Here is a 27365-nt window from a genome sequence, read left to right as displayed (position 1 = left end):
GTTCATCCAGCTCTACACCTTGTTATCTCAGATTTCAAACAGGACATTTTTACTGAGGCCCTGACATCTCAAGTACTGCTGTTTAAACTCCTTACATAGACACAGCCTCCCACTGAGAATCCCTCTCCCAGTCCTTCTCCTCCCTCTTTGAAGAGTCATCCTGGTCTGCATGGCCTCTGTTAATTCTCACAAACATTATATTCCAAGGGGATGTCTGCTAATGCATTCATAACTGAAGGCAACAGTTTGAGTATAAGCCTTGAACACAGAACATAGATCATAGTACAGTACAACACAGTTACAGGCCCTTCAGCCTACCATGTCTGCACTGACCATGATGCCATTCCAAACTAATCCCATCTGCCTGCACATGGTCTGTATCCCTCTATTCCCTGCCTGTTCATATGTCCGTCTAAACGACCTCTTTAACATAGCTATCATTTCTGCTTCTACCAACTCCCTTGAAGTCAAGAAAAACTCCTTCAGTACCTGCTGCACCCTCCCTGTAAACTCTGTAGATTCCCTGTAAATAATGTCAAATAGCTATAGAAAAGATCAAAGACTCGCAGAATTAATGCAAAAAACATAAGAAATCAAACTGCAACCAATCTGTTACGTCATGGATGGATCCCTATAAGTATTACCATATCTGTGTGTGTTTGGAGGGTCTGCCCTAAGTCTTTATGGATGTTCAGCTGTGAAAAAGCTGAGCGAGGCACTAGCTAGAGCAAAATGGCAGTACTGGTGCCAAATCAGTGTTGCATGCTAAACGCCTGTGCAAATTTTGCGTCATCCTTCTGGTAGACATTAGATGTATGTGTCATATCGATCTTAGCAAAATGGTTGCCAGTGCAATTCCTGGCAAAGTGTGTATAACAAGATACCATTTTGGTTTCTGAACAGCACCTTTAGCACCCAAACACCTGGCGTGATCAATCCTGACTATTTGCAAAAAGCAGAGGCTAGAAGGAGGAGCATTGCAGGCAAGAACCATTCAATCACTATTTAACTTCTGAGCATTTCCACTGGAACTCAGTGGCTGATCTTCCCCCTCCCTCGTCAAACTATACAAGTGGATTATAAATGCCATTCCAGTCGAAATCAGCTAAATAATGATAGATCAGAAAATTTTCTGGTTTGCCTTTACCCAAAAAGTAATGTTTCAATCTTAAATAATTTAAAATCTGCAATACGTTTATAAAACTGCCCACAAAAGTACAAACATCAAATAGGAATGGTGTATGGATTTCCTGATTCAATCAAAAAGTTTATTTGTGAACAATGGCACAATTAGTGGGAGTAATGAAATCTACCACAATGATTTATCGCTATTGATTTAATACTTTTATAAGTGAATCTCTATTTTCTTTAAAACCTAACTCCCGCCTTTTCTTTAAGAGAACAACTCTTTACAGGGACAGGAGTCTCTTCAGCATCAAGTAGCCCTCACGCACATTTCTCACAGGAGTCACTACAAGTGGTTGAATTTTTCCTCCGGCTGATTTGTATGTTTAAACTGCTCAGGCGGGTTGTAGCCACTCTGCCACAGGCACAGCTCAGGTCACTGTAACTCAGCCAGGATACTGGAGATCAACCCTGTAACTTCCCGGTCAACATGCTTCAGCAGGGTGAACTGACTGAACTGGGACAATGTAATGATTTCTCTCGCTAGACCAGGGCTCTGTGTTCTTTTAGCTTCTGCCACAGAAGAAAATGCTAACTTTCAAATGTAAAAGAGTAATTAACACAAGAGCCATGAACAAAAAAAATTCCATTAATGATCAGCTTTCATTTTATAATACATTCTACGAGCAGTATTACACTTCAAAAACATTTTGGATTTTTTTTAATACCAGATCAGTTACATTGAGTATTTTTGAAATGGTTTCGCCAAATTGTTTTAATATTCCTCTAATAATCTCATCATCTTCCAGATCAAATGAAACAAAAAGGTAGGATATTAAGATAATTATATCAGTAATATTTTGTAACAGGCTCCACAGATGCAGTGTGTTCATCCAGATTTAAAAGACCATCTCTGGCAGAGTAACAGATGTGCTGTGTTGCTGGAAACTATCACTTTAACAAACTGACAGCTCAGTAATATATGTACACACCAAGCAAATCATGATATCCGGGATTTCACTTTTGGCAACCAATGCAGGGATAATGCTGCACTAACATAATTTGTTGATTCAAACCTTAAACAAAATTCTAATTTAACACATTTGTCAATGCTTTGTCGCCTACCATGGCAAAACCAACATCCGCTTTCTTCAGCGCTGGCCCATCATTCGTTCCATCACCAGTTACTGCTACAACTTGTCTCCGTTCTCCATGCAGGCTGTCAATTATACCTGCAACAAACAAAGCCGTCCCACTGGAGCTCATTAGGAAGAATTGGTTTGATGAAACAATGAGCCTCCTACACTTATCATTAACAGGTATACTCCCTCCACCTTTCCAGCTCCAATTATATACATCAGTTAAATTATGCTGGAAGTAACAATTCAACAGATAATAATGGCAGATTTTATCAGTCAGCTATGTCTCTGAACACCTTCAAGCAACTACAACATTATTTTTAAACCTTAGCAAAACCAGACTAACGACCAAAAAAATCTATGAAACAATAGAGGAAGCAAATGCAATTAAATATCAAATTAGGTCTCTGACCCTTTGGCAAAATAGTCTCACAACTAATGATTACTAAAAATGTCACAAAATTAGCAAAAAAAAATTTGGCTCTCAGTAGAATAATTATGCTGTTACTGGTTAAGAACATGAATAATGTAATCATTAATAGTTTTGCATTACTCTGTAAACATTATATTACGTCTTTTTCCAGATTATATCAAATTTCATTGTAATCTTCAGGGCACATTCAAAAACAATTAATGTTAAACATACAAGAAACTCACAGAGAAAATAATGAACTGGATTGCATTCAATCTGATTACAGTTAATGGACTCCATATAGTTCCAATTTTGTCAAATGGAAACTTCCATTATATTTTTCCAGTCAAATTTCAAACCTTTTGTGGATAAGTAGGAACCAAATTATCAATATGCAGATCTTAAATTATTTTCAAAACATTTGTGTATTACTTTTTCCATCAGTTGGTACACTGCACTTTACCCTGACAGAGAAGCTTTGTCTTTTTTTTCTGGTCATTGTGAGGGACAAACACAATAATTCTCAAGTAACGAGGAGGCTACAAGATTAGGAAAGATGAATAAAGTACCAGAAAGTTAAACTGGCTGACCAACACTTCAACCACCATTTAGACATATATATTATTCAGCTGAACTACACCGAACATATAGTATGCAAATCAGAAATACACAGCGCAATTATTTTTAAAATTAATCATTGTTCCTTTTTCCAAATATTTTTTAGTCTATTATATATATTAAAAATGGTGAGTGGATTGTCACATTTTATCTTGAGGCAATCTGGAAACCTAGTTGGAAAATCTATATTCATTTGCAATCCCTAATCTGTTTGGAATTGATAGATAATTGGCACTTACAGCCACATGTTTATCACAGTCATTTAAGAAAGTATGAGCGGTCAACATGGAACCTCTGCACAAACAAGCTAGAATTTTGATAGTGATAGCTAGTGGTTACAAGAAACTACATTTTGCCATAAGATATCTGGTGAACTTTATTGTTGAGTGCAGAAGCCTGAATTACAGGCTGAGTTTGATCCATTCCTAGCCAAAGTTTTGATTGTGTTCATTCAATTCCTCCCTGAAGATGCCAGTACATTGCCCCTCGTGACCAGAAAGCAATTTCCTATCACGAATTCCAGCAGAACAAACAGTGTTATTGTTACTTCTGGTTAGCAAATGCTAATGAATCTTCTTGAAGTGATCAAATGTAACAAACAGAGAAACGGTCTTTGGTTCCCGCCCATGACAATGACCAGTGGCTGACCAAGAAAAGTGTTCAGCATTGTCACACCTCCTCACCGGTCCCAACTAATGTCCTGAGCCATCGTAAGCTCCCTTCCCTTCAAGGTTTCAAAGGTGAGAGTGGTTCTGGTTACCCAGCCAACCACCCTCTTGGCCCCACTCTTTTAAGCAACTAAACATGTCTGTGGGAATATAGACTGAGAAAGATCCTCTGTCACACGTAACAAATAACTTGAGCCTGAGGGAAGTAATCCCATGGAAGTTTTCCAGACTCCAACACTGAGCATATAACTGGAGCCTAGGGAAATGAACACTCAATCATCGAACAGAGTTTGCTGCCTCCTGCCTTCCTCACTTAACCATTGACATCCTTCCTTCCGCTTCTCTCTAAACTGATCGTATTCTTATCGTCATTTAATATCTCCCCCCATTCCCAGCAAAGTTGATCATTTTTCTTTGCTCATCCTCTTCTCATCTTACTTCTGACCTCTTTCCTCTATCCACAGCAGAATGGAAACAGAGATAAGCCTGCCGTCCAGTGAGCTTATTTCACCATTCAACTAGACACATCTGATCTGTTCATTCATGATAAATTGCCACCTGAATGAGGTACCAGAGGCAGTTGGCATCTGTGCAATAATACACCAGTAAAGTGTCAAAACTTGGGAAAGGGAGGAGAGAGTGATGAAGAAATTGGAAGGTCAATAGTGTGGTATTGCAAAGATGACAGCACTAGCAATCAAGATGCATGGATAGCTCAATTCATTTCAATGTTGAAACTCTATTTGTACAAATATGCACCATTACCAAGTTGAAAACATAGCTTAAGTATTAAAATTAGATTTCACATCTTTGCACAGAATAAGTTACTGCCAAAGTCATAGTGGAGATAGTTGATGAACTGGATACACAAGAAATTGATAAAGTGGAGCTTTATAAAGTGTGGCTGCGCTTAAAGTTGGCAAGTCACTCAAGAATGGATGAGATGCATCTGAGGATACTGATGTAAGGAAGTTTGGAACTTGCAGAAGCACTGGCCATAATCTTCCAGTACTCCTTAGATACAGGGACAGTTCTAGAAGACTACAGGGTTGAAAATGTAACTTTCCTTTTCAAAAAATGGAATAAACCCAACAGTTGCAGTTTAAATTCCCTGTGGAAAACCTCTTTGAAACAGTAATGCAGGGTAGAACTGACGGCTACTTTGAGAAGTATAAATGAATTGAGAAAAACTGACAGGGATTGGAAAAAGGCAAATCATGTTGTACTAACAAAGAACTTCCAAAATGCATTTGAAAAAGTACCACTTATTAACTTTCCCAGCAAGTTTGTAGACCATGGAATAACTTTAAAATGTTATGTGGAATCTATAAATGTTGTTAAAATATGTTTGTAAAGGAATTATTAAGAGTTGTGTCACTTGTACAGGGATCAGTTATAATTTTTGGACAATAAGAAATATTAGTCCATGTGAATTAGCATCCTCTGATCTGGACACTGTCCCAACAGCAAAGAAGTTGAAATAAGCGGCCATGTGGCACACAAAGAGAGAGCAGCTGACAGAGACAAATGGAAGCAAGGAACAAAGTGAGCCATTCAAGGAAGATTGCAAGAGTGAAGTGAGATAACAAGGTGTAGAGCTGGATGAACACAGCAGGCCAAGCAGCATCAGAGGAGCAGGAAAGCTGATGTTTCGGGTCTGGACCCTTCTTCAGAAAATATTTATGAAGAACCTGTTTGCTGTGGACAATCAGCTAACAAATGATCACATGAACTAAAAGCAGAATTAGGCCATTTGGCACTTGAAGCTGCTCCACCATTCAATAAGATCATGGCTGAATCAGTTACAGTTTCAAATTCCACATTCCTGTCTACTCCCAATAATCTTTGATGCCCTTGTCTATAGAGAATATACCGAACTTCACCTTCAAAATATTTAATGTCCCCACTTCCACTGCCTTCTGATGCAGAGAAGTTCAAAGTTGCACAAACTCCTGCAAAAAATAATTCTCCTCACGTCTGTTCTAAAAGGAGGCCCTCGTTTTAAATACATTTTAGTGCACAGCCATCCTTGATGGATTGAAATTCAGCTTTGATTGACAGTGAGACTATGGGGGGGATGGGGGAGCATTAGACAGAGTGGATAACCTACTAACTCAGTGAGTTAAGATTTGTATTCCCCATTCTTTTTGCAATTTATGGTTCATACTTACCATGATTTGCCTCTTAATTTATGTTGGTTTTGACTCTCCTTCAAGTAAAAGTCACAAAGTCATGAAACCCTGTCCAGTCATTTCTCCATTTGGAGGTCAGTAGGTAAATTTGATTAGCTTGGTCTACAGATCCCGTCTGCGGTTGTAAAACAATACATATTAATGAGCTAGACTTGGGTGTACAGGGCACAGTTTCAAAATTTGCAGATGACACAAACCTTGGAAGTATTGTAAACTGTGAGAAGAATAATGGGAAACATCAAGAGGACAGCGAGAAGATGGTGGAATGGGCAGGCTTACTGGAGAGAATTGTGAAGTGATGCAATTAGTTTTGAAAACAAGGAGATGCAATATAAAGGTTACAATTCTAAAGTAGGTGCAGGCACAGAGAGACTTGATAGTATAACTGCAAACATTGTTGAGAGTGGCAGGGCAGGTTGAGATGGTGGCTGAAAAGACAACCTGGATCCTGGACCAGAGCGCACAGAGACATAGAGCACAAATCTCAGGAAGTTATGATGAACAGTTTGATTAGAATCACTGAGAGTATGGTGTACAATTCTGGGCAAAACATGTTAGGACAGATGTGAAAGTTTTGGAAAGGCTGCAGAAAAGAGATACAAGAATCGTTCAAGATATGATGGCTTTCATTTAAATGGTAGACTGACGAGATCAGGGTTGGTCTAAAAAGGAGAAGGTTGAGAGAATTGTTAAAAGTCATGAGGGTTTGAGACAGAGGAAATAGGGCCAAACTGTTCCAGTTAGCAGAAAGGTTGGGAACCAGGGAACACCGATTTAGGTGAATGACATTAGAATTAATGGCGATATAGGTGGCTGCTGCTGAGGGAACTGGGAGATGGAAAGTGCTACACAATGTTGCAGTGTTCTCAAAGGGGCAGGAAAGATTGTTCTTAATGTGCTTGGGCCAGGTTAGCTGCTGAGGTATTAGGAATGGTGTGAATCCTTCAGTATGGCATGGGAGCCCAGAAATTATGTCCAATTGCACCATCTGCTGGGTAGTCACCACAGTGGTTTCACCACATGATATGGGGATGTTGTGATATCAGTAAACTGTTGGCCAGGGTGGAAACCTTCTGTCAATTACCATGTTACAGAGTTTAATAGACACCCATCTCACTGCTGCTATTCCTACTTCTGTGGCAGTGGAAAAATGTCAGGTTTCCCTCCCCTTCTTTTCCAATGCCATTGTACATGCCATCATCTCTCCCAATCCATCCACAAAACGGTGGTAACATGTCATGCTGTGGCTCTATTACAAGCCTGAGTGCAATGACACATTTAAACTCAGGGCAAGCCTATCACAGACAAAAAGCAAAATACTTTAGATGCTGGAGATCTGAAAGAAAAATTGAAAGTGCTGGAGAAACTTGGTAGGTCTGGCAGCATCTGTGGACAGAGAAACAGAGTAAATGTTTTGCATCTGATATGGCTCATCTTCAGAACCCAGGGTTCAGAAAAAGCCAGGGTTCAGAAGTAGATTTATACCAGACTTGAAACATTAACTCTGTTTCTCTCTACATAGGTGTGGCCTGATCTGCTGAGATTCTCCAGCATTTTCTGCTTTTATTTATGGACAAGGGTAATCCAGCTGATGGAAATGGAGGACACCATTAAATACTCCCTTTGTATAAGAGCAGCATAGAGTACTGTGCAATCTCAGTAAAACAAGCAGCTAATTTCTCCTGGCAAGTGAACCAAAGGACAGGCTAAGCGCAAGGATGCAAAATGTACTGGCTCCTGACTTCAGTGTTGGTGTTTGCTGCAGTCCCTGTTTGTTCAGTGCTTGTTTCCACGAACCTACAGATAAAGCAGTTTAATATGCTTTCCTGAAGCAACTTGCTATTTCAGAACTCACATTTTAAAAAAACGAACTTGTAATATCCCCCACAGAATTAATCTTGAAGGCAAACAGTAATATAGGAATCTTCAAATCATACTTACTCATTAATTATATTACTCCAAAAAAAAAACTTATAAAACAAGAGTTTGCCTAAAAATGCAATGAAATTAGCACCATCCATTTGGGTAATTCTCTAAAAGGTTTTGGCAATCAATTTCCTGGCATTATAACAGCTTTGATCTTTATTAACATTTATATAATGTTGCAAACTTTCTGACCTTCATTCTATTCTGAAATATAAAGCATTATTCATGTCATTTGGCTCTTTGATTCTCTATCTGCTGATACAGCAAAAAATAATCCTGTGTGCTTTTTATTGAGATGCGCCGTTTCAGATCAGTCTGATAGGGGTGCTGGAGGGAAGGCTGATCTTTCTTATAGTGCATATGCTCTTGATTGTCAATGTAATCTTTCAGGTATAGTGGTTGAAATCTTTCCCCTCATTCATAATGCATATTGTTCACTATTTACCTGTTGAAAATCTGAACAAGAGCAAGACATCTGTTGCCCACCGAATAAGGAAATACTATCTATCTGCTGTAAAGAATTTAGCGTTATATTCAAAGTGCGACCATTTACAGAACTTAGCTTTGGTGGTTGTTATTAAACTGCTGTGATTGAATGTAAATCACTCTTCAATTCACATATGAACATACAAGATAGGGGCAGAAAAGACCATTTGGCCTATATTTAAGTCATATTCTGCTTTGTCATTCTTCCTGCCAAAGTTAATAACTTCACATTTTACCAGATTATAGATCACCTGTCAGATTTTTGACAAATTACTCAACCTATCTATATTCTTCTGCAAACTTCTGATGTCTCCTTCACAACATAATTTCCTATTTATCTTTGTGTCATCTGCAATTTTAACTACTATGTCTTTGCTTCCCTCATCTAAGTCTTTACAGTAAATTACAAAAGGATGAGACTCTAGCACAGACTCCTGTGGGACTCCTGACAATCAATCAAAGACAAATTTATGGATATTTTCTGTTTTCTGGTAGCCAGCTGATACTTTTTTCATCCCTTATCCCATAAGCTTCAATTTTCCATAACAACCTTCTATGTGCCATATTATCAAATTCCTTCTGGAAATCCAATTTGCTACTTTCTAGTCTAATAAAACTTTTCCTGAATCTGGAGAATTTTAGAAAATTAACAGCAACACAATTATCTTACTTGCCACTTCTGTTCAGATCCTAGACCCAGAGACTTACCATGCCAAGAGCTCCATCTGTTTGCTTAGTCCAACTTACCTTCTGATTTCACTCAGCTCTTCTCTCCCTTCTACTTCCTGATACATAGTTACTACAGGAATGTTTGTTATGTCCTGTGTAGTGAAGACTGAAGCAAAATATTTGTTCATTTCATCAGCCAATTCCTTATTATCTGCTATTAACTCTGCATTGTCACTCACTAAAGGACCAATATTCACTTTACTTACTCTTTTTCATGTACCTGTGGAAACACTTGCTGTCCATTTTTACATTCCTAGCTAGCTTCTTTTCATACTCTGATTTGTTCCTCCTGATTAACATTTTAGTCATCCTCTGCTGTTAGTTATATTCTGACTAATTATCTGACCTGCACTCACGTTTGAGCAGTTGGATGTTTATTCCCTTAAGTTTGGTGCTTTCTCTAAACCCTTTGGTTAACTGAAGTTGGTGAATTCTTCTGTTAATTTTTTTTCTTCAAAGGAGAAACATACTTATTTCAAGTGTTCTGAAATATTCCCTTAAATGTCTGCCACTATGTCTCTATTGATCTATCCCTAATCTGGTATGTCAGTTCACTCCAGCTAGCTCAGCTTTCAGGCCCACATAGTGGCCCTTATTTAAGTTTAAAGTACTAGTCTTGGACCCAATATTCTCCCTTCAAACTGGATGTAGTCATTATGAGTGATACTCTGAGGTTTTGAATCAATCCTGTCACATTGCATAATACCACATTCATATAGTCTATCTCTGGTTGTTTCTAGAATGTACTACCCTAATAAACCATTTCAAATGCATTCTGTGTATCCTTATTGAGGCTACTATTGCCAATCACATTTTTCAAATTTACATATAGATTTTATTGTAATAATCTTAAATTAAAATTCTCCAAGCTATATAACAACTGAAACTCATTGAAGAAAAACATTACAGATCTATTTGGACTGCTGAACCGTCAGGTTTTTCTTTTGACATTTTCTGATATGCATATTTTATTGAAATTCATAGCAACTGTAAACATTCTGAAGATTGAGGTACACAACTTATAAATTAACTGATATGAGCGATACCAATGATGAACAATAAATTCTTGTTTTTATCCAACCCTATAGTTTGGCGGCATGGTGGCTCAGTGGTTAGCACTGCTGCCTCACAGCACCAGGGACCTGGGTTCAATTCCACCTTCGGGTGACTATCTATATGGAGTTTGCACATTCTCCCCGTGTCATTACGTGGGCCTGAAAGCTGAGCTAGCTGAAGTGAACTGACATACCAGCTTAGGGATAGATCAATAGAGACACAGTTGCAGACATTTAAGGGATATTTCAGAACACTTGAAATAAGTATGTTTCTGAAGAAGGGTCCAGACCCGAAACGTCAGCTTTCCTGCTCCACTGATGTTGCCTGGCCTGCTGTGTTCATCCAGCTCTACACCTTGTTATTTCCCCGTGTCTGCGTGGGTTTCCTCCGGGTGCTCCGGTTTCCTCCCACGGTCCAAAGACGTGCAGGCTAGGTGGATTGGCCATGCTAAATTGCCCATACAGTGTTCAGGGGTGTGTAGATTAGCTGGGTTTATAGAGGGAAGGGGATGGGGGGAATGCTCTGGGGTCGGTATGGACTTGTTGGGCCCAAGGGCCTGTTTCCACACTGTAGTGATTCTATGATCTAAGACTACTTAAAGGGAAAGAATCTGTATGTGCTATTTTAGCCTCTCAAATTTGAAAATGGAAGTCAAAATTCCCCGATAGTCACAACAATTCATCTGGCATTTTGCTGTTTGCATCCAGATTTAGAATTTAATAGATTTCCAGGAGACCAGCTGTAGATGGACAGGCAGCCATAGAATAGAATGAAAACACACAAGCCCTTTCTAACAGTCGGGTCTATTCAAAATTTGTATAGTTGCCTTTGGAGCCCTTGTTGGATTCTCTTCTCATACCCTGATATGTTAGTAACCTCAGCTAACTCTTTGAAATAGGCCTGTTGTAAAAATCTGTTCCCCATCTCTAACACATTTGGTTAGTGCTGTGCTCTCAGCAGTCTCAACCCTACTTTCTGGAATTCCTTCCCCATGTGTCAACATTTCCTTCTCCTCTGAATTTGGTCAATCTTCCTAATGGCACATTTTCAGATTCTGTAACTATTTTTGTTTGACTGTAATACTTATGAAGTGAATTGGAACTTTTTTTAGCATTAAATATATTCATGATGTTTGGTAGTACAGAATTTAAACATTGCTAAGAGCAGACAGACATGAAGATGAAACTTCGTGGCTTTCACTCATGAGGACTGAAACACAAGTGAACCAATTTTAGAAAGGGAACAACAATCTTTGTAACATGAGATTGGGGTGCTGATTGGTTTGACCATAGATGGCATGGTAATTGTGAACTATCTTTGTTAACTGATTAAATTCAAACAAGGCAGTTAACTCTGATTGGTTTGGATGTTGCCATGGGCAAGGATTGGATATCTCTGTATTCCTATATTCTGTGACCAATCAGTACCCTTTTCTCATGCCATACAAATTGTATTGATTGGTCACTGAATAAAGGGAAACAACAGTGCAAGATGAAAAATCTGGATTTCATATCTCTTTATAGCAATAATTAAATATATTTAGACATTTAATTTGTCTTTATCCAGATGCAAGTCATTTGTTCAAATCAGGGATCCAAACATGCTCTCTTTGATTTAAAAAAAACATTGCATGAGTTACTCACTGGTGGGCCACGTGCAATTTGAATAAATGTGGAGTGTGAAGGCAAAACAAAGAGACTGGAAAATTACAGTCAAGGGAGTGAGAAAAATCTAAACCAAGAAAATGAGGAATATTACAATTTATTGCACCTTTTTGTGTATTCCTTCCTGTAATTTGTTGGCAATTTTCCTGTATATAACCATGTTGGATAAAACTAGATACATTGATTAATTGTCTCAATTTTTTCCTCTGTGACTCTGAATCATATGCAATCAATATCCCAACCCCTAAGGAAATGCATGAAAAAATATTTTTGCGAAATCTGCCTGAAATCACCACACTCCAAATTATGTGCAATGCAAATTAAGTGTGTTATAACTAGGTCTAGTTTAAAAAGTGGTGGACTTAATGCTGTGATTAATTTTATTTTTATGATAAAGCTATTTTTATTGTTATTATTAAAATTGTACCAGACTAGCACTCTTAAACCAGAGGTGATTTAGCAACATTTATAGCTCATAAGGTTACTCAATCCATCAAGTTCATACTGGCTCTCAAGGAGCAGTTCAATTAGTTCCAATTCCCTATTTAATCTCCATAACCCACATTTCTTTTCCTTGAATCATAGAATCACTACAGTGTGGAAACAGGCCCCTTGGCCCAATAAATCCACACTGAACCACAGAGCATCCCACCCAGACCCGTCCCCCTATAACCCACCTAAGCTACACATCCCTGAACACTATGGACAATTTAGCATGGCCAATCCACCTAACCTGCACATCTTTGGACTGTGGGAGGAAACCGATGCAGACACAGGGAAAACGTGCAAACTTCACACAGACAGTCGCCCGAGGGTGGAATTGAACCTGGGTCCCTGGTGCTGTGAGGCAGCAGTGCTAACCACTGAGCCACCGTGTCGCCCTTCAAGTGCACAATTTCCAAGTGAAATTATTGATTGTTTCCACTGCTGCGACTTTTAAGCAGTGAGTTCTAGGATTAATTTTTAAAAAAAGAATTTGTATCAAAACAATCCTTGATCTACCTAATAGTAGTAACCCAGTGGAGATTTACTGGTGTAGCTAAAAGTGGGTTTATCATGAAAAAGACTTGAATGGAATGATTAGTCTACCACTTCTTCAACTAGCATAAAAGATTGCAGAAAATTGAGCAAGCGTTTCATTTTAGAAAACCCATTCAATTTTGCACCCAAAGCAAACGTTCCTGACCTTTTGGATTTCCAAGACATTAATGTGACATTATTAAAGTATGACACAAATAAAACAATTCGAACATAAATTAAGAGACAAGAGCAGGAGGGGGTCATTCAACCCCTCAAGCCTGCTCTGCCATTCAATATGATGTTTGCTGATCTCATCTCAGCCTCAAATCCAATTTTCTGCCCGCTCTCCACAACCCTTCAACCCATTACTGATAAAAAAAAAGTCTATCTCTGCCTTAAATTTATTCAATGTCCTGACATCCTCTGTACTCGGGGGTAGTGAATTCCACAGATTCACGATCTTTTGACAGAAGTAATTTCTCCTCAAATCTGTTCCCCCTGTGACTTCTCATTCTATATTGCCCCACACGAGAAAACATTCGTCTCTATGCCTGCTTTGTCAATTTCCTTTGGCACCTTCTTTCCCAATTAGTGGTCAGGAGACCAGTTTACTGTTGTGCTACATATGACACCCAATGCAAATGGTTAGAAAATAAAATTTAGAGTTTTTGAGAGTTCAGCGTAGGTTGGGAAAGGGAGCATAATATCTCAGTTTTCGGTATCAAAGTGAATTGTATACCTTTCACTAATGTGTGTTTGTCGGTGGGAGAAGACCGAGCAAGCACCCGGAGTTTTGGCCAGATCTTGTCGATTCGTTCTTGTTCAACCTTAAAATCAAATAAACAATTATTTTAACAGTTTTCCTCAAATGGATCATTCAAACAGCATCTATGCAAATGTAATGATGTTTTAACATAACCCGAAAGAAATTGTTACAAATTATAAAGGTTGTAATTACTTTTGCTGTCTTTATGAATAAAACAAACCATCCAATTGTCTCATTATCCTACTGAATATTGCCTGATGTGCTCTTACTCATCAAGCTAAAAAAGATATCAAGAAAGAATTTCTAATGCAATATACAATTAGAACAAGAAAAGGCTGGAAATACTCTTAGGTTAGGCAGCATCTATGGAGAAAACGTTTCCAGTCAATTAACTTTAATCAGAATACCATTAACCTACAAATGATGGACAGCATTAACAAGTGTGGAATGCAACTCAATAACTTGCCTTCACCTTACCTGGGTTTTTCACCTTCTGTGTATCAGCATAAAATTATTTTTTGGTACTAACCAACTTTGATTGGCAGCATCATTCAATGAATGGAGGAAGATACATATACAGCAAACAATCTAGTCCAGATGGGAGATCTGTACCACTTCATACAAAGCCTTGAATATATGACCATTCTCCTAAGGATATGCGGAGCTCAAATCTAGTAAGGTCCAGCTCGGAGGAGTGACACAAATGGAATTAAGTGGCAGATGATAGTTATATATTAATTCATGGATTGCACTTGATTGGTTGTATATATGGGGTGGGGAGGGAGCGTGGATGTACGTAATCAGTGATCTTGGAAATTGGGGTGTGTGGGTAGAACTAAAACTCTGACCGAACAGTGTATACTTTGACTCCATCTATCTAGCATTTACTCTCTGGTATTTAATATTGGTAGAAGAGGATATTGAAATTTAAGGATTATCGTAACTAAAAAGAGATTTGGACAAAACTTCAGACAGGTGGTTGAACCTAAATATAAAGTATTGTGGTATCATTGCTTACTCCTGTTTTCTGAATGCAAACCTATGACGAATAAGGTAACTGTGTTGTTTATTTACCAAAGAAGAAACAAGGAATTTCCTGTGTACTTTCACAACCACACAAAAGCAAGATAAATAACAAGGTTTGTTTTACAGAATCGGAGATTTTGGAATTCAAATTCAGACATGGATGAAGGTTTGGCTACTTTCATGGATACAATTTATCAAAAAGATGATCTAACAACTGTTTTTGAGGTGAGGTCAGATTTTGACAAATTCTGAAGGAGTGAAAATGGAAAGAACTGCGGATGCTGTAAATCAGGAACAAAAACAAAGTTGCTGGAAAAGCTCAGCAGGTCTGGCAGCATCTGTGAAGGAAAAAACAGAGTTAACATTTCGGGTCTGGTGACCCTTCCACAGAGTTCTGAGGAAGGGTGACCGGACCCAAAACGTTAACTCTGTTTTTTCCTTCACAGATGTTACCAGACTTGAAGGAGTGAAGATAAAGAGTATATAATGGAATCAGTGAAAAGGTAACGTGAAGTGGCCACTGTTTTACCAGACCATAGGACCGCTCTCTCATTAGAGAGAAACGGCTGGTAGCAGTTTTACCTGGGGATCACCATGCTTCAGGCAAAGGGAGATGTTGAGAAGGAGAATCCTCAGCTGGTGCAGGAATTGAACCCATACTATTGGCATCACTCTGCATTGAAAACCAACTGGAATAAGTGTACAAACTTGCACATGATAGTTATAATGTCAAAGCCAAGCTAGTGGCACAAGGTTTTTGAAGAAGTTTAAGGTGAAAAGGGAAAGATTTAAAAGGGACCTGATGGGCAAATTTTTCATGCTAAGGATGGTACGTGTATGGAACAAGCTGCCAGAGGTGATGATGGAGGCAGGTACAATTACAATATTTAAATGGCATCTGGCTACATTTATCGGAAAGTTTTACATGGATATGGGCCAAAAGGTGGTAATGGGACTAGATCACTTTAGGATATCTGGTCAGCTCGGACAGGTTGACCTGAAGGGTCTGTTTCTGTACTATATTACTCTATGACTCCAGATAAACTGGAACACCAAGATAAAATAGGAGATTCACCAATGGCAGGAAAAAGAAGGTTTGAAGATTTTCTTGACTTTGTTTGCAACAAGTAATTGGGAATGTAGATAGATTAATATGAAAATGGCATATCTGCAGGGAGATCAATTCAAAAAGAAGATTTTCCTCGCCCGACAAAAATGGCACCAAATGCAAAGGGGTCTCTCTGGAAGTTAAATAAGTGCATATATATATGCTAAATTTTGTTGTTTAAGCCAAAATGAATGAATATTTTCAGGTACTTCCTTATCACCGTCAGGCTACCCTGAGATAATGGATTTTTTGCAACTTTGGCACTGAATCAGTTAAAGTTGAAGATGTTCTCAATGTTGATGTTACACAGGCCAGTGTTAACAATGGCAATCAGCTCTCCTTGTACAACATATTGTTTGATCTGTAACCAAAAAACTGCTTACATTTCTTGACAAGTTAAAGGGAGCATTGTCTGACCAATCTATAATTAATTATTTGTTCATATATCTCACTGAAGACATGTGATTTGTTTAAAGAAGTAGAGTTTGGGTGCAGTGTTTGTTTCTATCATTGGTTTTGCTTCTCTTTTCTGCCTCTGTTTCCCTCATTTTTCACTGCTGCTGTTCCTCTTCCGGCCGCCTTCTATTTAAGAGTGTGGTTATGAGATTGAAAGCCCCGTCGATCGAAATTGAAGGCTTGTAGGTATAGCTTTCAGCCACTAGATGGTGCACATGCTGAATAAGGAATGATAACATCACAGAGATTCAACTTAGGCACCAAATTGGAAAGAGAAAATGGTGGAACCAACCAACCTTTGCATAGGTACAATCTTCAAAGTGTACAAAACCCTTTAAAGTATATTTCCAGCTGTATTTTATTTTAGAAAAGCTTTGTAGGTGTGCCGTTTGGAGCATTAAACTACATTTTTTAAAAGAAAATTTGAACGACAAGCACTCGGTTCTTAGATAAAGAGAAGAAAGGATCAAGGGAGATAGTGTTCACTGCCTCAGCACAAGACTATAACCTTCAGCCTTGCTTGTACTCGCAACTTTGCTGTAAGAATTTCTATTTACTGGAAAAGTTAGATTTTAATCAGAAAGAAATTAGCTGCCTTCTGTACTCAAACCCAGTACTGCATATCAGAATTTCTTGAGGTCCAGGTCGGTTGTCCAGTTGATCTTCAATTCAGTTTCCAAAATATCTGCCAACACAACTTTGGAGTATTCTTTATAAGTGGCCAATACTGCTAACCATGATGTGTGTTTTGCCTGCAACTGGTTATCTTTACCTGATACATTAATGCTTATGTGGAGAGAAATCAGAGCTAACATTTTGGGCCAAGTGAGCCCTCCTCAGAGTGCAGTTCCGAGGAAGAGTCACTCAATCCAAAACATTAAGATGTTGCCAGACCTGCTGAGTTTCTCCAGCAATTTATGTTTTTGTTTCAGATCTTCAGCACCCGCCATTCTTTCTTTTATTTATGGGTTTGAAAATCTTGAGTTGCCCCCCCCAGTAGCATGTGGCACAGCAATCTAATACATATTTGTTACAGCACATTATTGGCAAAGTTGACACTCCCTCGTATATACAACCCCTTGTCTTGCCCCAGTCCCTGTTTAAGCAGCCAGAGAACGTACCCGTCCTTAGCTAGATCCTGTCTGAAGAAAGTGGGGAGTGAGAGCAATCAGAAGTTTGGCAGAAGACTGGAAAGGCTAATGGCGATCAGATGAGTCCGTAGAAGATCAAAAGCTGCAGGCTGGTAGCACAATGGAGAAAGAGGCAGGCATCGGAAAGATTGGGTTGGGGACAAGTTGGGGATGGAAACCATGACTTGAGCAGATATTGAGGTTTAGGTCATGGGAGATTTGCTCATTGTAGAGAGTCTAATTGCAGGATTGGTGTCTGATCATAGGGCGTTGGTTAGAGGAGAGCAGCAGTAATGGTAAATCATAGAGGATCGAGGCAGGGCCGCTTGGTAGTGTGGGGGGAGCAATGGAAAATGATGGGAAAAAAAAATTGCCAAACCTGCTGTGAACACTGAAGCCTGCTCTGCCTTTCAACTTTACGGCTGTTCACCAACTCAGTGCCATTTTCCTGCACTATCCCCATATTCCTTGATGTCATTAGCATCTCGAAATCTATCAATCAATCTCTGTCTTAAACGTACTCACCAACTAAGCTTCCCATTCTGCTAGGGTAGTGAACACTAAAGAATCACCAACCTCGGAGTGAAGAAATTCTACTTTGTCTCATTCCTAAATTTCCTTATTTGATGTCCCCTGGTCCTCGATCACCTCCCACCCACCAAGGAAAAACCTTAGCTTCTGTTTTGTCCAGTCCTGTAAGAAGTTTGCAAGTTTCAATGAGATCATCTTTCATTCTCCTGAACTCTGGGGAATACAGGCCCATTCTCCTTAGTCTCTGTTATAGGACAGTCCAGCTTTCCCAGGATTTAGTCTGATGAACCTCCGTTGCCCTCCCTCAATGGCAAATATATCCTTCCTTAGATAAGTGGAAAGTTATACTTGTCATAAAGGCAATGGAAAAGTCAAACTCCGTGGTACAGTAGAACAATTAAAAGGTTTAAATTACATTCAAAAGAAAAATAATCTAATTTCAGAAAGATTAGTGATTTTATTTTCATCAGTATATCAGTCAATAGATGATGTAATGCTACAATCTACTCTTATGTTAATAATTTCAACCAGTTTGTTAAAATATGGTTGATTTTGCCATGACTAAAGATATTGCAAAGATATATAATATGTTTAGCGGTACAAGACCAATTGCCTGACAAGTCCAATCACTTTATCATTGTCGATTAACACTTCAACCTTCTGCAAGTGCTGAATGCAATGAGTTAAGTACAGAATCAATTGCAAAGTGAAATGGAGTTGTACAATGTGGCAATTATTGATTATTGTCATGATATATGCTTTCTATTATCAAAGTTTTAAACACAAAAAGTTAAAAGTTGTTAACATGAAAGCAAAATTCTGCACTAGCTGGAAATCTGAAACAGAGAATGCTGGAGAAACTCACAAAGTCTGGCAGCATCTGTAGACAGCAAAACAAAGTTAACATTTCAATTCCAATATGAGTCCTCTTTAGGACTATGGAATTAGTTCAGAACTTCAGAATTATTGATATGAATGGTTACAAAATGATAATTAGATTTGTTGTGTGCATTCAAAACAACAAAACCAAGTTCTACATACAATTTACTATGGACTAACAGTTTACATTATGACCTTTTTGTTCAGTTGCCTAAAACGAAGAATCTTCAAACTACACAGATCACAAAGATCTTGAGCTCACCGCTCTGTGGAGCTAGTTGATCTCAGCTGGTTGGAGGTTGGACTGTACAGGGACTCCTGGTTTTATCAGGAGGAAATCAGCCAGTGTTCTTGCTGCTTATTCTGTATTGTGTTGTTATCAGGTAAGTACAGGGGAAGAATGAATTATGACAATTTTCAAAGATGAATAAACTGGCAACACTTGAGGGCTGAAATTCTCAAGCTGTTTTCCTATTAATCTGTCATTGCCTTACAGCAAATCAGTGAAACTTATTTAAAAAAAAAATAAAAATTGCTCTGTGCAGCGTATTAATCTGACTGTAAACACTAGGCCTTTAAATTCACTTTCAAATTTGATAAAATTATCATCAGGAGGAATATTACCTGATTGATTACATCAGCAATAAGTGATGGAAATTGTGTTTGACTGACTTAATAAAGCTTATGATAAGATAATCGAGATGATGGATGAGGGGAGTGCAGATGCAACATGTGAATATTTGCTGATATATCTAGGCTCAGCAAAGTTGCCAGCCAGGGTATTAATGAGGAAGTAGCAGCATGTGAAGAAAATGAGCAAAATAGTAAACAGATTGGGATTTTAAGGGGCGTCCGTAGCCCGTCCCACTGGCCATAAAGTCAGAGGCAATCTTGTCTTCTATGGCCCTGGAAGCAACAAGTACATTTTAGATAGCGAAGCTTTACCTGGAGTCATGACTTCATCTCTGAGCTAAAATGTCTGCTTCCAAGAGCTGTCAGCCAATCAGAACGTTGGCTACCCTTTGGTTCCAACTGTGCCACCCAGAGCAGTAGCGCCAGGCCAGAGGATAGATCAAAGGGATCAGTTCTCGCCAGGGCTAATCAGTCAGGCCCGAGCGAGATGTGGTGGGGGGGTGGGGGTGGAGGTGGAATCTGATGGCAGGATGGGAGTCTTCCCGAGGACTGAAAAGGTTCTATGTACTGGGTCTCACTCAATGTGGGTCACATGGTATCCAGTGAGGAGAGTCTCTCCATGTGACAAGATGCCTGCTTGTAAAATACCAAGGTGGGGAGAAGGAGCCATTATTTGGCCCCTTAATTGGCCTAAGGGCAGGCAAAATGCCCACTAACTACTCTTCTGTAGTACTTATAACCAGGTCAGCCAGCTGGGCCTCATACAATATGAATTCCCTGATTGGGGCTGACTCTTAAGGAACAGTATTCGAGACAAGGACTCTTCAATGTGTAAATAAAGGCTGACTAGATGGCACAGTGGCTTAGTAGCTAGCACTGCTGCCTCACAGGAACCTGGGTTCGATTCCAGCCTCGGGCAACTGTCTGTGTGGAGTTTGCACATTCTCCCCATGTCTGCGTGGGTTTCCTCCGGGTGTTTGGGTTTCCTCCCACAGTCCAAAATTGTGCAGGTTGGTAGATTGGCCATACCAAATTGGCCATAGTGTCCAGGGATGTGTAGGTTGGGTGGATTAGCTATGGGAAATGCAGGGTTATAGTGTAGGGGTCTGGTTGGGTTGCTCTTGGGGAGGCGGGGGGTAGTATGGACTCGATGGGCCTAATGGCCTGCTTCTATGCTGCAGGGATTCTATGATTCTATGTTATGTCATCTACAGCTGGTAAAATCTACACCCTGTCATTGTCCTACCCAATCTTAAACCACATGCTTTGTATCTACCCACCCACACCCAGGGAAGGACAGGGCACATAAAATCCCAGCCAGAGAGTGTGATGTGTAGCTGTGTTTTTGGATTGAAGGGAGGTATATTCCTCAGGGTTTAATACCACTGCTTTTGATGAAAATAATAACAATAAATAAACCTTAGGATCAGAGGGTACAATATTTAAATTTGTAGAAGAAGCAAAACTAGGAAATGTTGTAAAAGTAAGGATGACAGTGATGGATTTCAAGGGAACACAACAAGCTGATGAAATGGATTGACACAAAGTCACTCATGGCAAGAAACTGAGAGGTGATGTGTTTGATTGGAAAGGTAACGCAGCTAAACACTGTGATTTTGAAGAAGCAGAAAGATAAAAAGACTTGGGTATTTGTACATGTTATTTGTAAGTGGCAGGAGAGGTAAACATGGCAGCTCATTAAACTTAAATGAAGTAGAGGTATAGACTAAAAAAAGTCAGGCAGTTATGCTAAGCCTACATAAAACACAAGTTTAGCTTGAGTTGGTGTTCAATTTTGGCCAAAAATCATTGGGAAGGATATGATGAGAATGTACCAAAGAGGTTTAATAAAATTCTTCCAGGGCTGATGGATTACATATTCATCAATGGACTGGAAAAGTTGAGACATTACTCTCCTTGAAGCAGAGAGGGCTTTGAGGAGATTTGATTGATGTTTTCAAAATCATGAAGGGTTTAGATGGAGCAACATTTTCCAGTGGCTGAAGGATTGGTAACTTGAAGACACAAATTTAAAATGTGGATGTTGTTGGTCTCAGATAAGAACAGAAAATGCCGGAAGTACTCCACAGATCTGGTAATATCTGTACAGAGAGGATTAATATTAACATTTAAGGTCAGTATTCCCACTATTTTTATTCCAGACTTAAGACAATTGGCATCAGATCCAGGAGCAAGAGGTGGAAAAGATTTTTTTAAAGTGTTTTTTTAAGTGGTTACAATTTTGAATGTACTGTCTGATTGGGTACAGAATACAGATGCAGTAGTCGTCCTTAAAAGGGAACTAGGTAAACGTCCAAAGGAGAAAAACTTGCAGGGATGATGAAACAGCAGAGAATTGAGAACTAACTGTAATGTCCTTAAGAAATAAAATAGACTTGTTGGGCTGAATGACCTTCTTTGGTGCTATACTTTTCTATTATTCTTTCAATACACCACTGTGATATACTGCCATTTCACCCTCTAATTTCACCAACCTAATACTGCTATTAAATTGTTTTACTCAGTGACATGGCACAAGCAAGCAAGGCATTACCGGTCAACCACACACCCATTATGCCAATGCAGAAGTCAGTAAAATGAGTGGTAGATTCTATTACCTTCTTTTTATACATATTACAAAGACCACAGGAGGTTGCATGGCAACCGAGGCCTGTTCATTATCTGTTTAAAGTCTGGTGAAAAACTATAAACCTTCACTTACAGAATTACACAGCACAACACAGTCACCATAATCTAATACTATGTTTTGAGATTTCACCAACATAATAGGATTGTATATGCAATGTACAGAGATTAGACCAAGAATACACAGCATTTACCCAAAATTTACTCAGCATTCCTCATTGGAATTCTAACAACTTAATCTGAACAATATGTTGGCTTCTACTGCACAGAAAACATTCTTATAATACAAAGATATTAATACCAATGTATGTATTGCTAATCTATTTTTCTTATTACATACAAGGAGCAAGAGTAGGCACCACAGTCCTTTGAACTTGTTCTGCTACTTAATATAATCATGGCTAATTTGATTGCAACTCAAGTTCACATTCCCATCTAGCCCGATCACCTATCAATCCTTTGTTTAACATGAATCTAAACACATGTTGCCTTAAAAATATTCAGACTCTGCTTCTGGTGCCTTTTCAGGAGGAAATTTCCAGACTGCTGACCCGGTGAGAAAAGAAAAATGCCTCATGTCTGTTTTCAATTTTTAAACAATGATCTTTAGTTCTGGATTCTCCCATAAAAAGAAACATCCTTGCCACATTGATCTTGTACGTTTCAATTAATAGTCTCTTCTTCTTCTTTTAAACTGCACCAGATAGCCTAACCCTATCTAACTTATCCAAACAATCTACTTAACCGAGCCATTAGTCTGGTAAACCTTGTCTGAACTGCCTGTACTGCATTTACTTCCTTTTAATAAGAAGACCAATACTGTGCACAGCACTCCAGACATGTTCTTCCCAGTTCCCTATATAACTGAAGGAGAACCTCCCACTTCTGCTTGAAGTTCCCCTCACAATATATGATAACATTCAATATGCTCTCCTAACTATTTGCTGTACCTATTTATTAGCCTTTTGTAATTCATGTGCTAGGACACCCAGATCCCCCTGCAGCTTAGAGATCTTTAATCTCTGACCATATAGATAACATACTTTTTTAATTCTTCTTACCAAAATGAACATTTTCCTATGTCATACTGCATTTGACAGATCATTGTTCATTCACTTATGTGATTTATACCTTCTTGTAACCTCTTTGTGCCCTTTTCAGATTACTCGCTATCCTAAATATGGTGCTACCAAAGCAAATTTGTACACTGAGATTGCACTGCAATGATTTTGTTTAATACATTGGATTCATCATAAGGTCTCACCTCTCCTTTTTCATTCCGGATTCTTCTGTTGAAATCTTTGCCCTCCAAGCAGATGAAATCCTCACCCGGATTAATGATGCCACATTTGATGGCAATGGCACGAGCTGTATTTATGTTGTCTCCTGTAACCATACGTACAGTAATACCAGCTCGTTGGCACTTTCTGATGGCTTCTGGAACCTGCACAGCAAAATAAGAAAATCAGGGATCCTGACTGTTTAGCAGTTTTGTTTACTGGACAAGTAAGCTAATGTATTATTGCATCAAATGTAAATACACAATATGGTAAAATGAAATAACTTTGTAACAATATTGAGATTGCTCAGAAAGATCAAAAGAAGGTGTTCTGGAGTTTCTGCTTGATGATTGCCACCTTGCTTTTATTATTGCACGTTTATCGGTATTTTAATGTAAAAGCAAAATACTATGGAAGTTAGAAATCTGAAGTAACTACAGAAATGCCAGAAACAGTCAGATCAGGAAGGTCTGTGGAGACAGAAATAATGTTAAAAGTTTCAGGTTGCTGACTTTCCATTTTATTCTAATTATATATTCATTTTAATCTATATATGAATAACCAAAGACTCCTATTTCTCTCCAGATATTTTGGGTACAATCAGAAGAATTGCTCAGCAAACTGGATGGTATGCAACTGCTGATTATATTCTTTTCTCGACACCTAGTAATAATGAGGTATATCTGCATAATCTTGTATTATTCTCACATTAATGTCTGCAGTATATCAGTGGAATTGAACTATTATATATTACAGTTCTACGTTCTTTGTTATGAAGTATAATAAACATGTTCATGAGATATTATACTTGTTAACAAAATACAAAATTAACAAGCTGCATTTCTTTGATAATTCTGTGACCTATTTAATGTTATAAATTCGCACTTTGTCTCAAGAACATATTTGTTCTACCTTTGTTGCCTTTGCATCCCACCCCCCCCACCCCTCCCACCCCCGACTTAACATTTTATTCCAGATTATACATTGAAGGCGGACTTAATCTCTGCATATGGTGTAAATTTTGGAGTTGAACCTGCCTCTAGATCCATGTCCTGTGTGCCTTTAACTGGTATGGGTGACTGCCCCAGTCCGAAATCCAGGTTTCATATGGTGTCAAGAGGAAGTTTTACCTCAAGGGAGTTGCCAGCCAACTGGAGGACAGGAAGTTCATCACACTTGGAGAGCCAAGCAGGAGAGTGACCACTCTCCATAGAAGTCAAAGAATATAGGGATCACCTCTTTATTTTTACCTGTTAAATCGCCAACTTCTCTTGGTCTCATACGTATTGTTCTCACACCTTTTGAAGCTAGCCACCGAGTCAGAGACTGTGTGCTCAAGTATCAATTAGAATAGACTGAAGACTGACATTTCAATGGAGTACTGAAGGACTGCTGTGCTGTTAGGGTGATCGTCTTTCAGGTAAGGAAGTTCAATCAAGGGCCCTACCTACCTTTACAGTTGAATATAAAAGATCCAATGACACTGTTCCAAAAGAGCAGAGGTGTTTTTCCTCAGCACTATGGCCAATTTCACATTATTGCTCCACCAATACCTAAAACCAATGATCTGGATCAGCTTTCATTGATGGACTTGGATCCACTGGAGTTCAGAAGAGTGAGAGATAACATGATTGAGGCAGATAAGATCCTGAATGGTTTTGACAAAAGTGGATAAGGAAATGACTTTTCCTCTGCCTTAGAGGTGGTGTGGTGGGGTCATTGGATGTTTTCAAGGCAGCGGTAGATATATTTTTGTTAGGCAATAGAATCAGGAGGTCGTCATTGTGTTGAACCCCAGGAAATGGAAGAGATACTAAATGAATATTTAGCATCAGTCTTTTTTTACTGTGGAGAAAGAAATGGAGTCTAGAGAATGCACAGAAATAAGCTTTGATGTTTTAAAAACAGTTCACATTACAGAAGAGGAAGTTTAGGAGGCCTTAGAGAATTTAAAGGTGGATAAATCTCTGGGAACTGATCTAATGTATCCCAGAACGTTGTGTGAAGTAAACGGGGAAATTACCAGTCGCCTTGCAGAAATATTTCCATCATCTATAACTACCGGTGAGGAGCCTGATGACTGGAGGGTGGCTAATGTTGTACCTTTGTTTAAGAAAGGTTGTAAGGAGAAACCGGGGAACTGTAGACCTGTGAGTCTGACTTCAATTATGAGTAAATTGTTGGAGGTGTTTATAAATGATGGGATTTATGGACATATAGAGAGACAAAACTTGAATAGGGATAGTCAGCATGGTTTTGTGCAAGGAAGATTGTGTCTCACAAACTTGACTAAGTTTTTTGAGGAAGTTATCAAAAAGATTGACGATGGCTGTAAATGTTGTTTATTTGGATTTTAGTAAAGCTTTTGAAAAGGTTCCGCATGGTGGATTAATTAGTAAAGTTAGGTCACATGGGATTCAGGGTGAGCTTGCTAATTGGATACATAATTGGCTCAACAGCAGGAGATAGAGAGTAATGGTGGAGGGTTGCTTTTCGGACTAGAGACCTGTCACCAGCAGTGTTCCACCGGGATCGGTTCCGAGTCCTCGTTTGTTTGTCATTTATATAAATGATTTGGAGGAGAATTTAGAAGGCATGGTTAGTAAGTTTACAGATGACACCAATTTTGTAGACAGTGAAGAAGGTTTTCTGAGATTACAAAGGGACCTTGATCAAATGGATTAATGGACTGAAAATGGCAGATGGATTTGAATCTGGATAAATGAGAGGTATTGCATTTTGGTACAACAAACAAGGGTTGGCTTATATAATTAATGGTAGGGCCTTGGGTAGTGTTGTAGAACAGAGGGACCTAGGCATGCAGGTACATAATTCTTTGAAGTTTGCATCACATATAGACAGGGTGGTTAAAAAGGCATTTGGCACGCTTGCCTTCGTTGCTCAGTCCTTTGAGTATAGGAGTTGGGAAGGCATGTTGAGGTTGTACAGGATGTTGGTGAGGCTTCTTCCGGAATACTGTGTCCAATTCTGGTCACCCAGTTATAGGGAGGATATTATCAAGTTGGAGAGGGTTTGGAAGAGATTTGCCAGGATGTTGCTGGGTATAGAAGGTTTAAGTTACAAAGAAAGGCTGGATAGGCTGGGACTTCTTTCACTGGAGCATAGAAAGTTGAGAGGTGACCTGACAGAATTTGTAAAATAATGAGAGGTATAGATAGAGTTAATGGTAGTTGTCTTTTCCCCAGGATGGGGGAATTTCAAAACTACGGGACACATTTTTGAGGTGCGAAGACAGACTTGAGAGAAAAGACATGACAGGCAAACTTTTTACGCAGAGGGTGGTTCACATGAACTTCCTGAGGAAGTGGTGGATGCGGCTACAATTACAACCTGTGGAAGACATTTGGATAAACACATGAATACGAAAGGTTTGGAGGGATATGGGCGGAGCAGACAGGTGGAACTAGTTTAGTTTGGGATTATGTTTGGCATGGGCTAGGTGGGTCTATTTCTACTTTGTATGACTCTATGTCATTGGGGATGTGAATTTGAAATACAAACAGATCAGCCATGATCTTATTGAATAGCAGAACAGGCTCAAAGGGCCGAATAGCCTACTCCTGTTCCTAATCCATACATTTGTATGTTTACAGGAGCTTGATATCGGGTACTGACAGTTACATGTCTCCTGGAAGTTTCATTGTTTATAATGTGATTTGAGACATCCTGAGGTGCTGAAAGGTGCTACAGAATGCAAATTTTTTTTCTTTGTATAATCACCTCATTCCTAAAAGTTGTACTCTTGACCTCTCTGCCTTTGCAAATTTCCATTTTATCCCTAAACTGTCCTGTCACTGTATGTTAATATATAATTGACAATACTCTGCATGCACACATCTCCACCCAACTCTCTC

The 27365-nt window shown here is 38.9% G+C and overlaps 1 protein-coding gene across 17 annotated transcripts in view; it reads right to left on the bottom strand.

Annotated features, from left to right (window-relative positions):
* atp2b2 (ATPase plasma membrane Ca2+ transporting 2) overlaps positions 1-27365 on the bottom strand; it is a 627627-nt gene that overhangs the window by 50916 nt on the left and 549346 nt on the right. For all 17 annotated transcript variants that reach the window (XM_048606377.1, XM_048606376.1, XM_048606378.1 and 14 more), the window contains 3 exons: positions 23475-23654; positions 13775-13862; positions 2251-2357 (listed from right to left, as the gene is read on the bottom strand). In XM_048606377.1, the coding sequence (XP_048462334.1) occupies positions 2251-2357; positions 13775-13862; positions 23475-23654 (375 nt within the window). The remainder of the gene's footprint in view (positions 1-2250; positions 2358-13774; positions 13863-23474; positions 23655-27365) is intronic.

Source organism: Rhincodon typus, chromosome 16 (assembly GCF_021869965.1).
Source record: "Rhincodon typus isolate 14 chromosome 16, sRhiTyp1.1, whole genome shotgun sequence".
Lineage (NCBI taxonomy): Eukaryota > Metazoa > Chordata > Chondrichthyes > Orectolobiformes > Rhincodontidae > Rhincodon > Rhincodon typus.
Note: the sequence above shows the minus strand (reverse complement) of the source record. Positions and strands in the feature narration are given on the sequence as shown.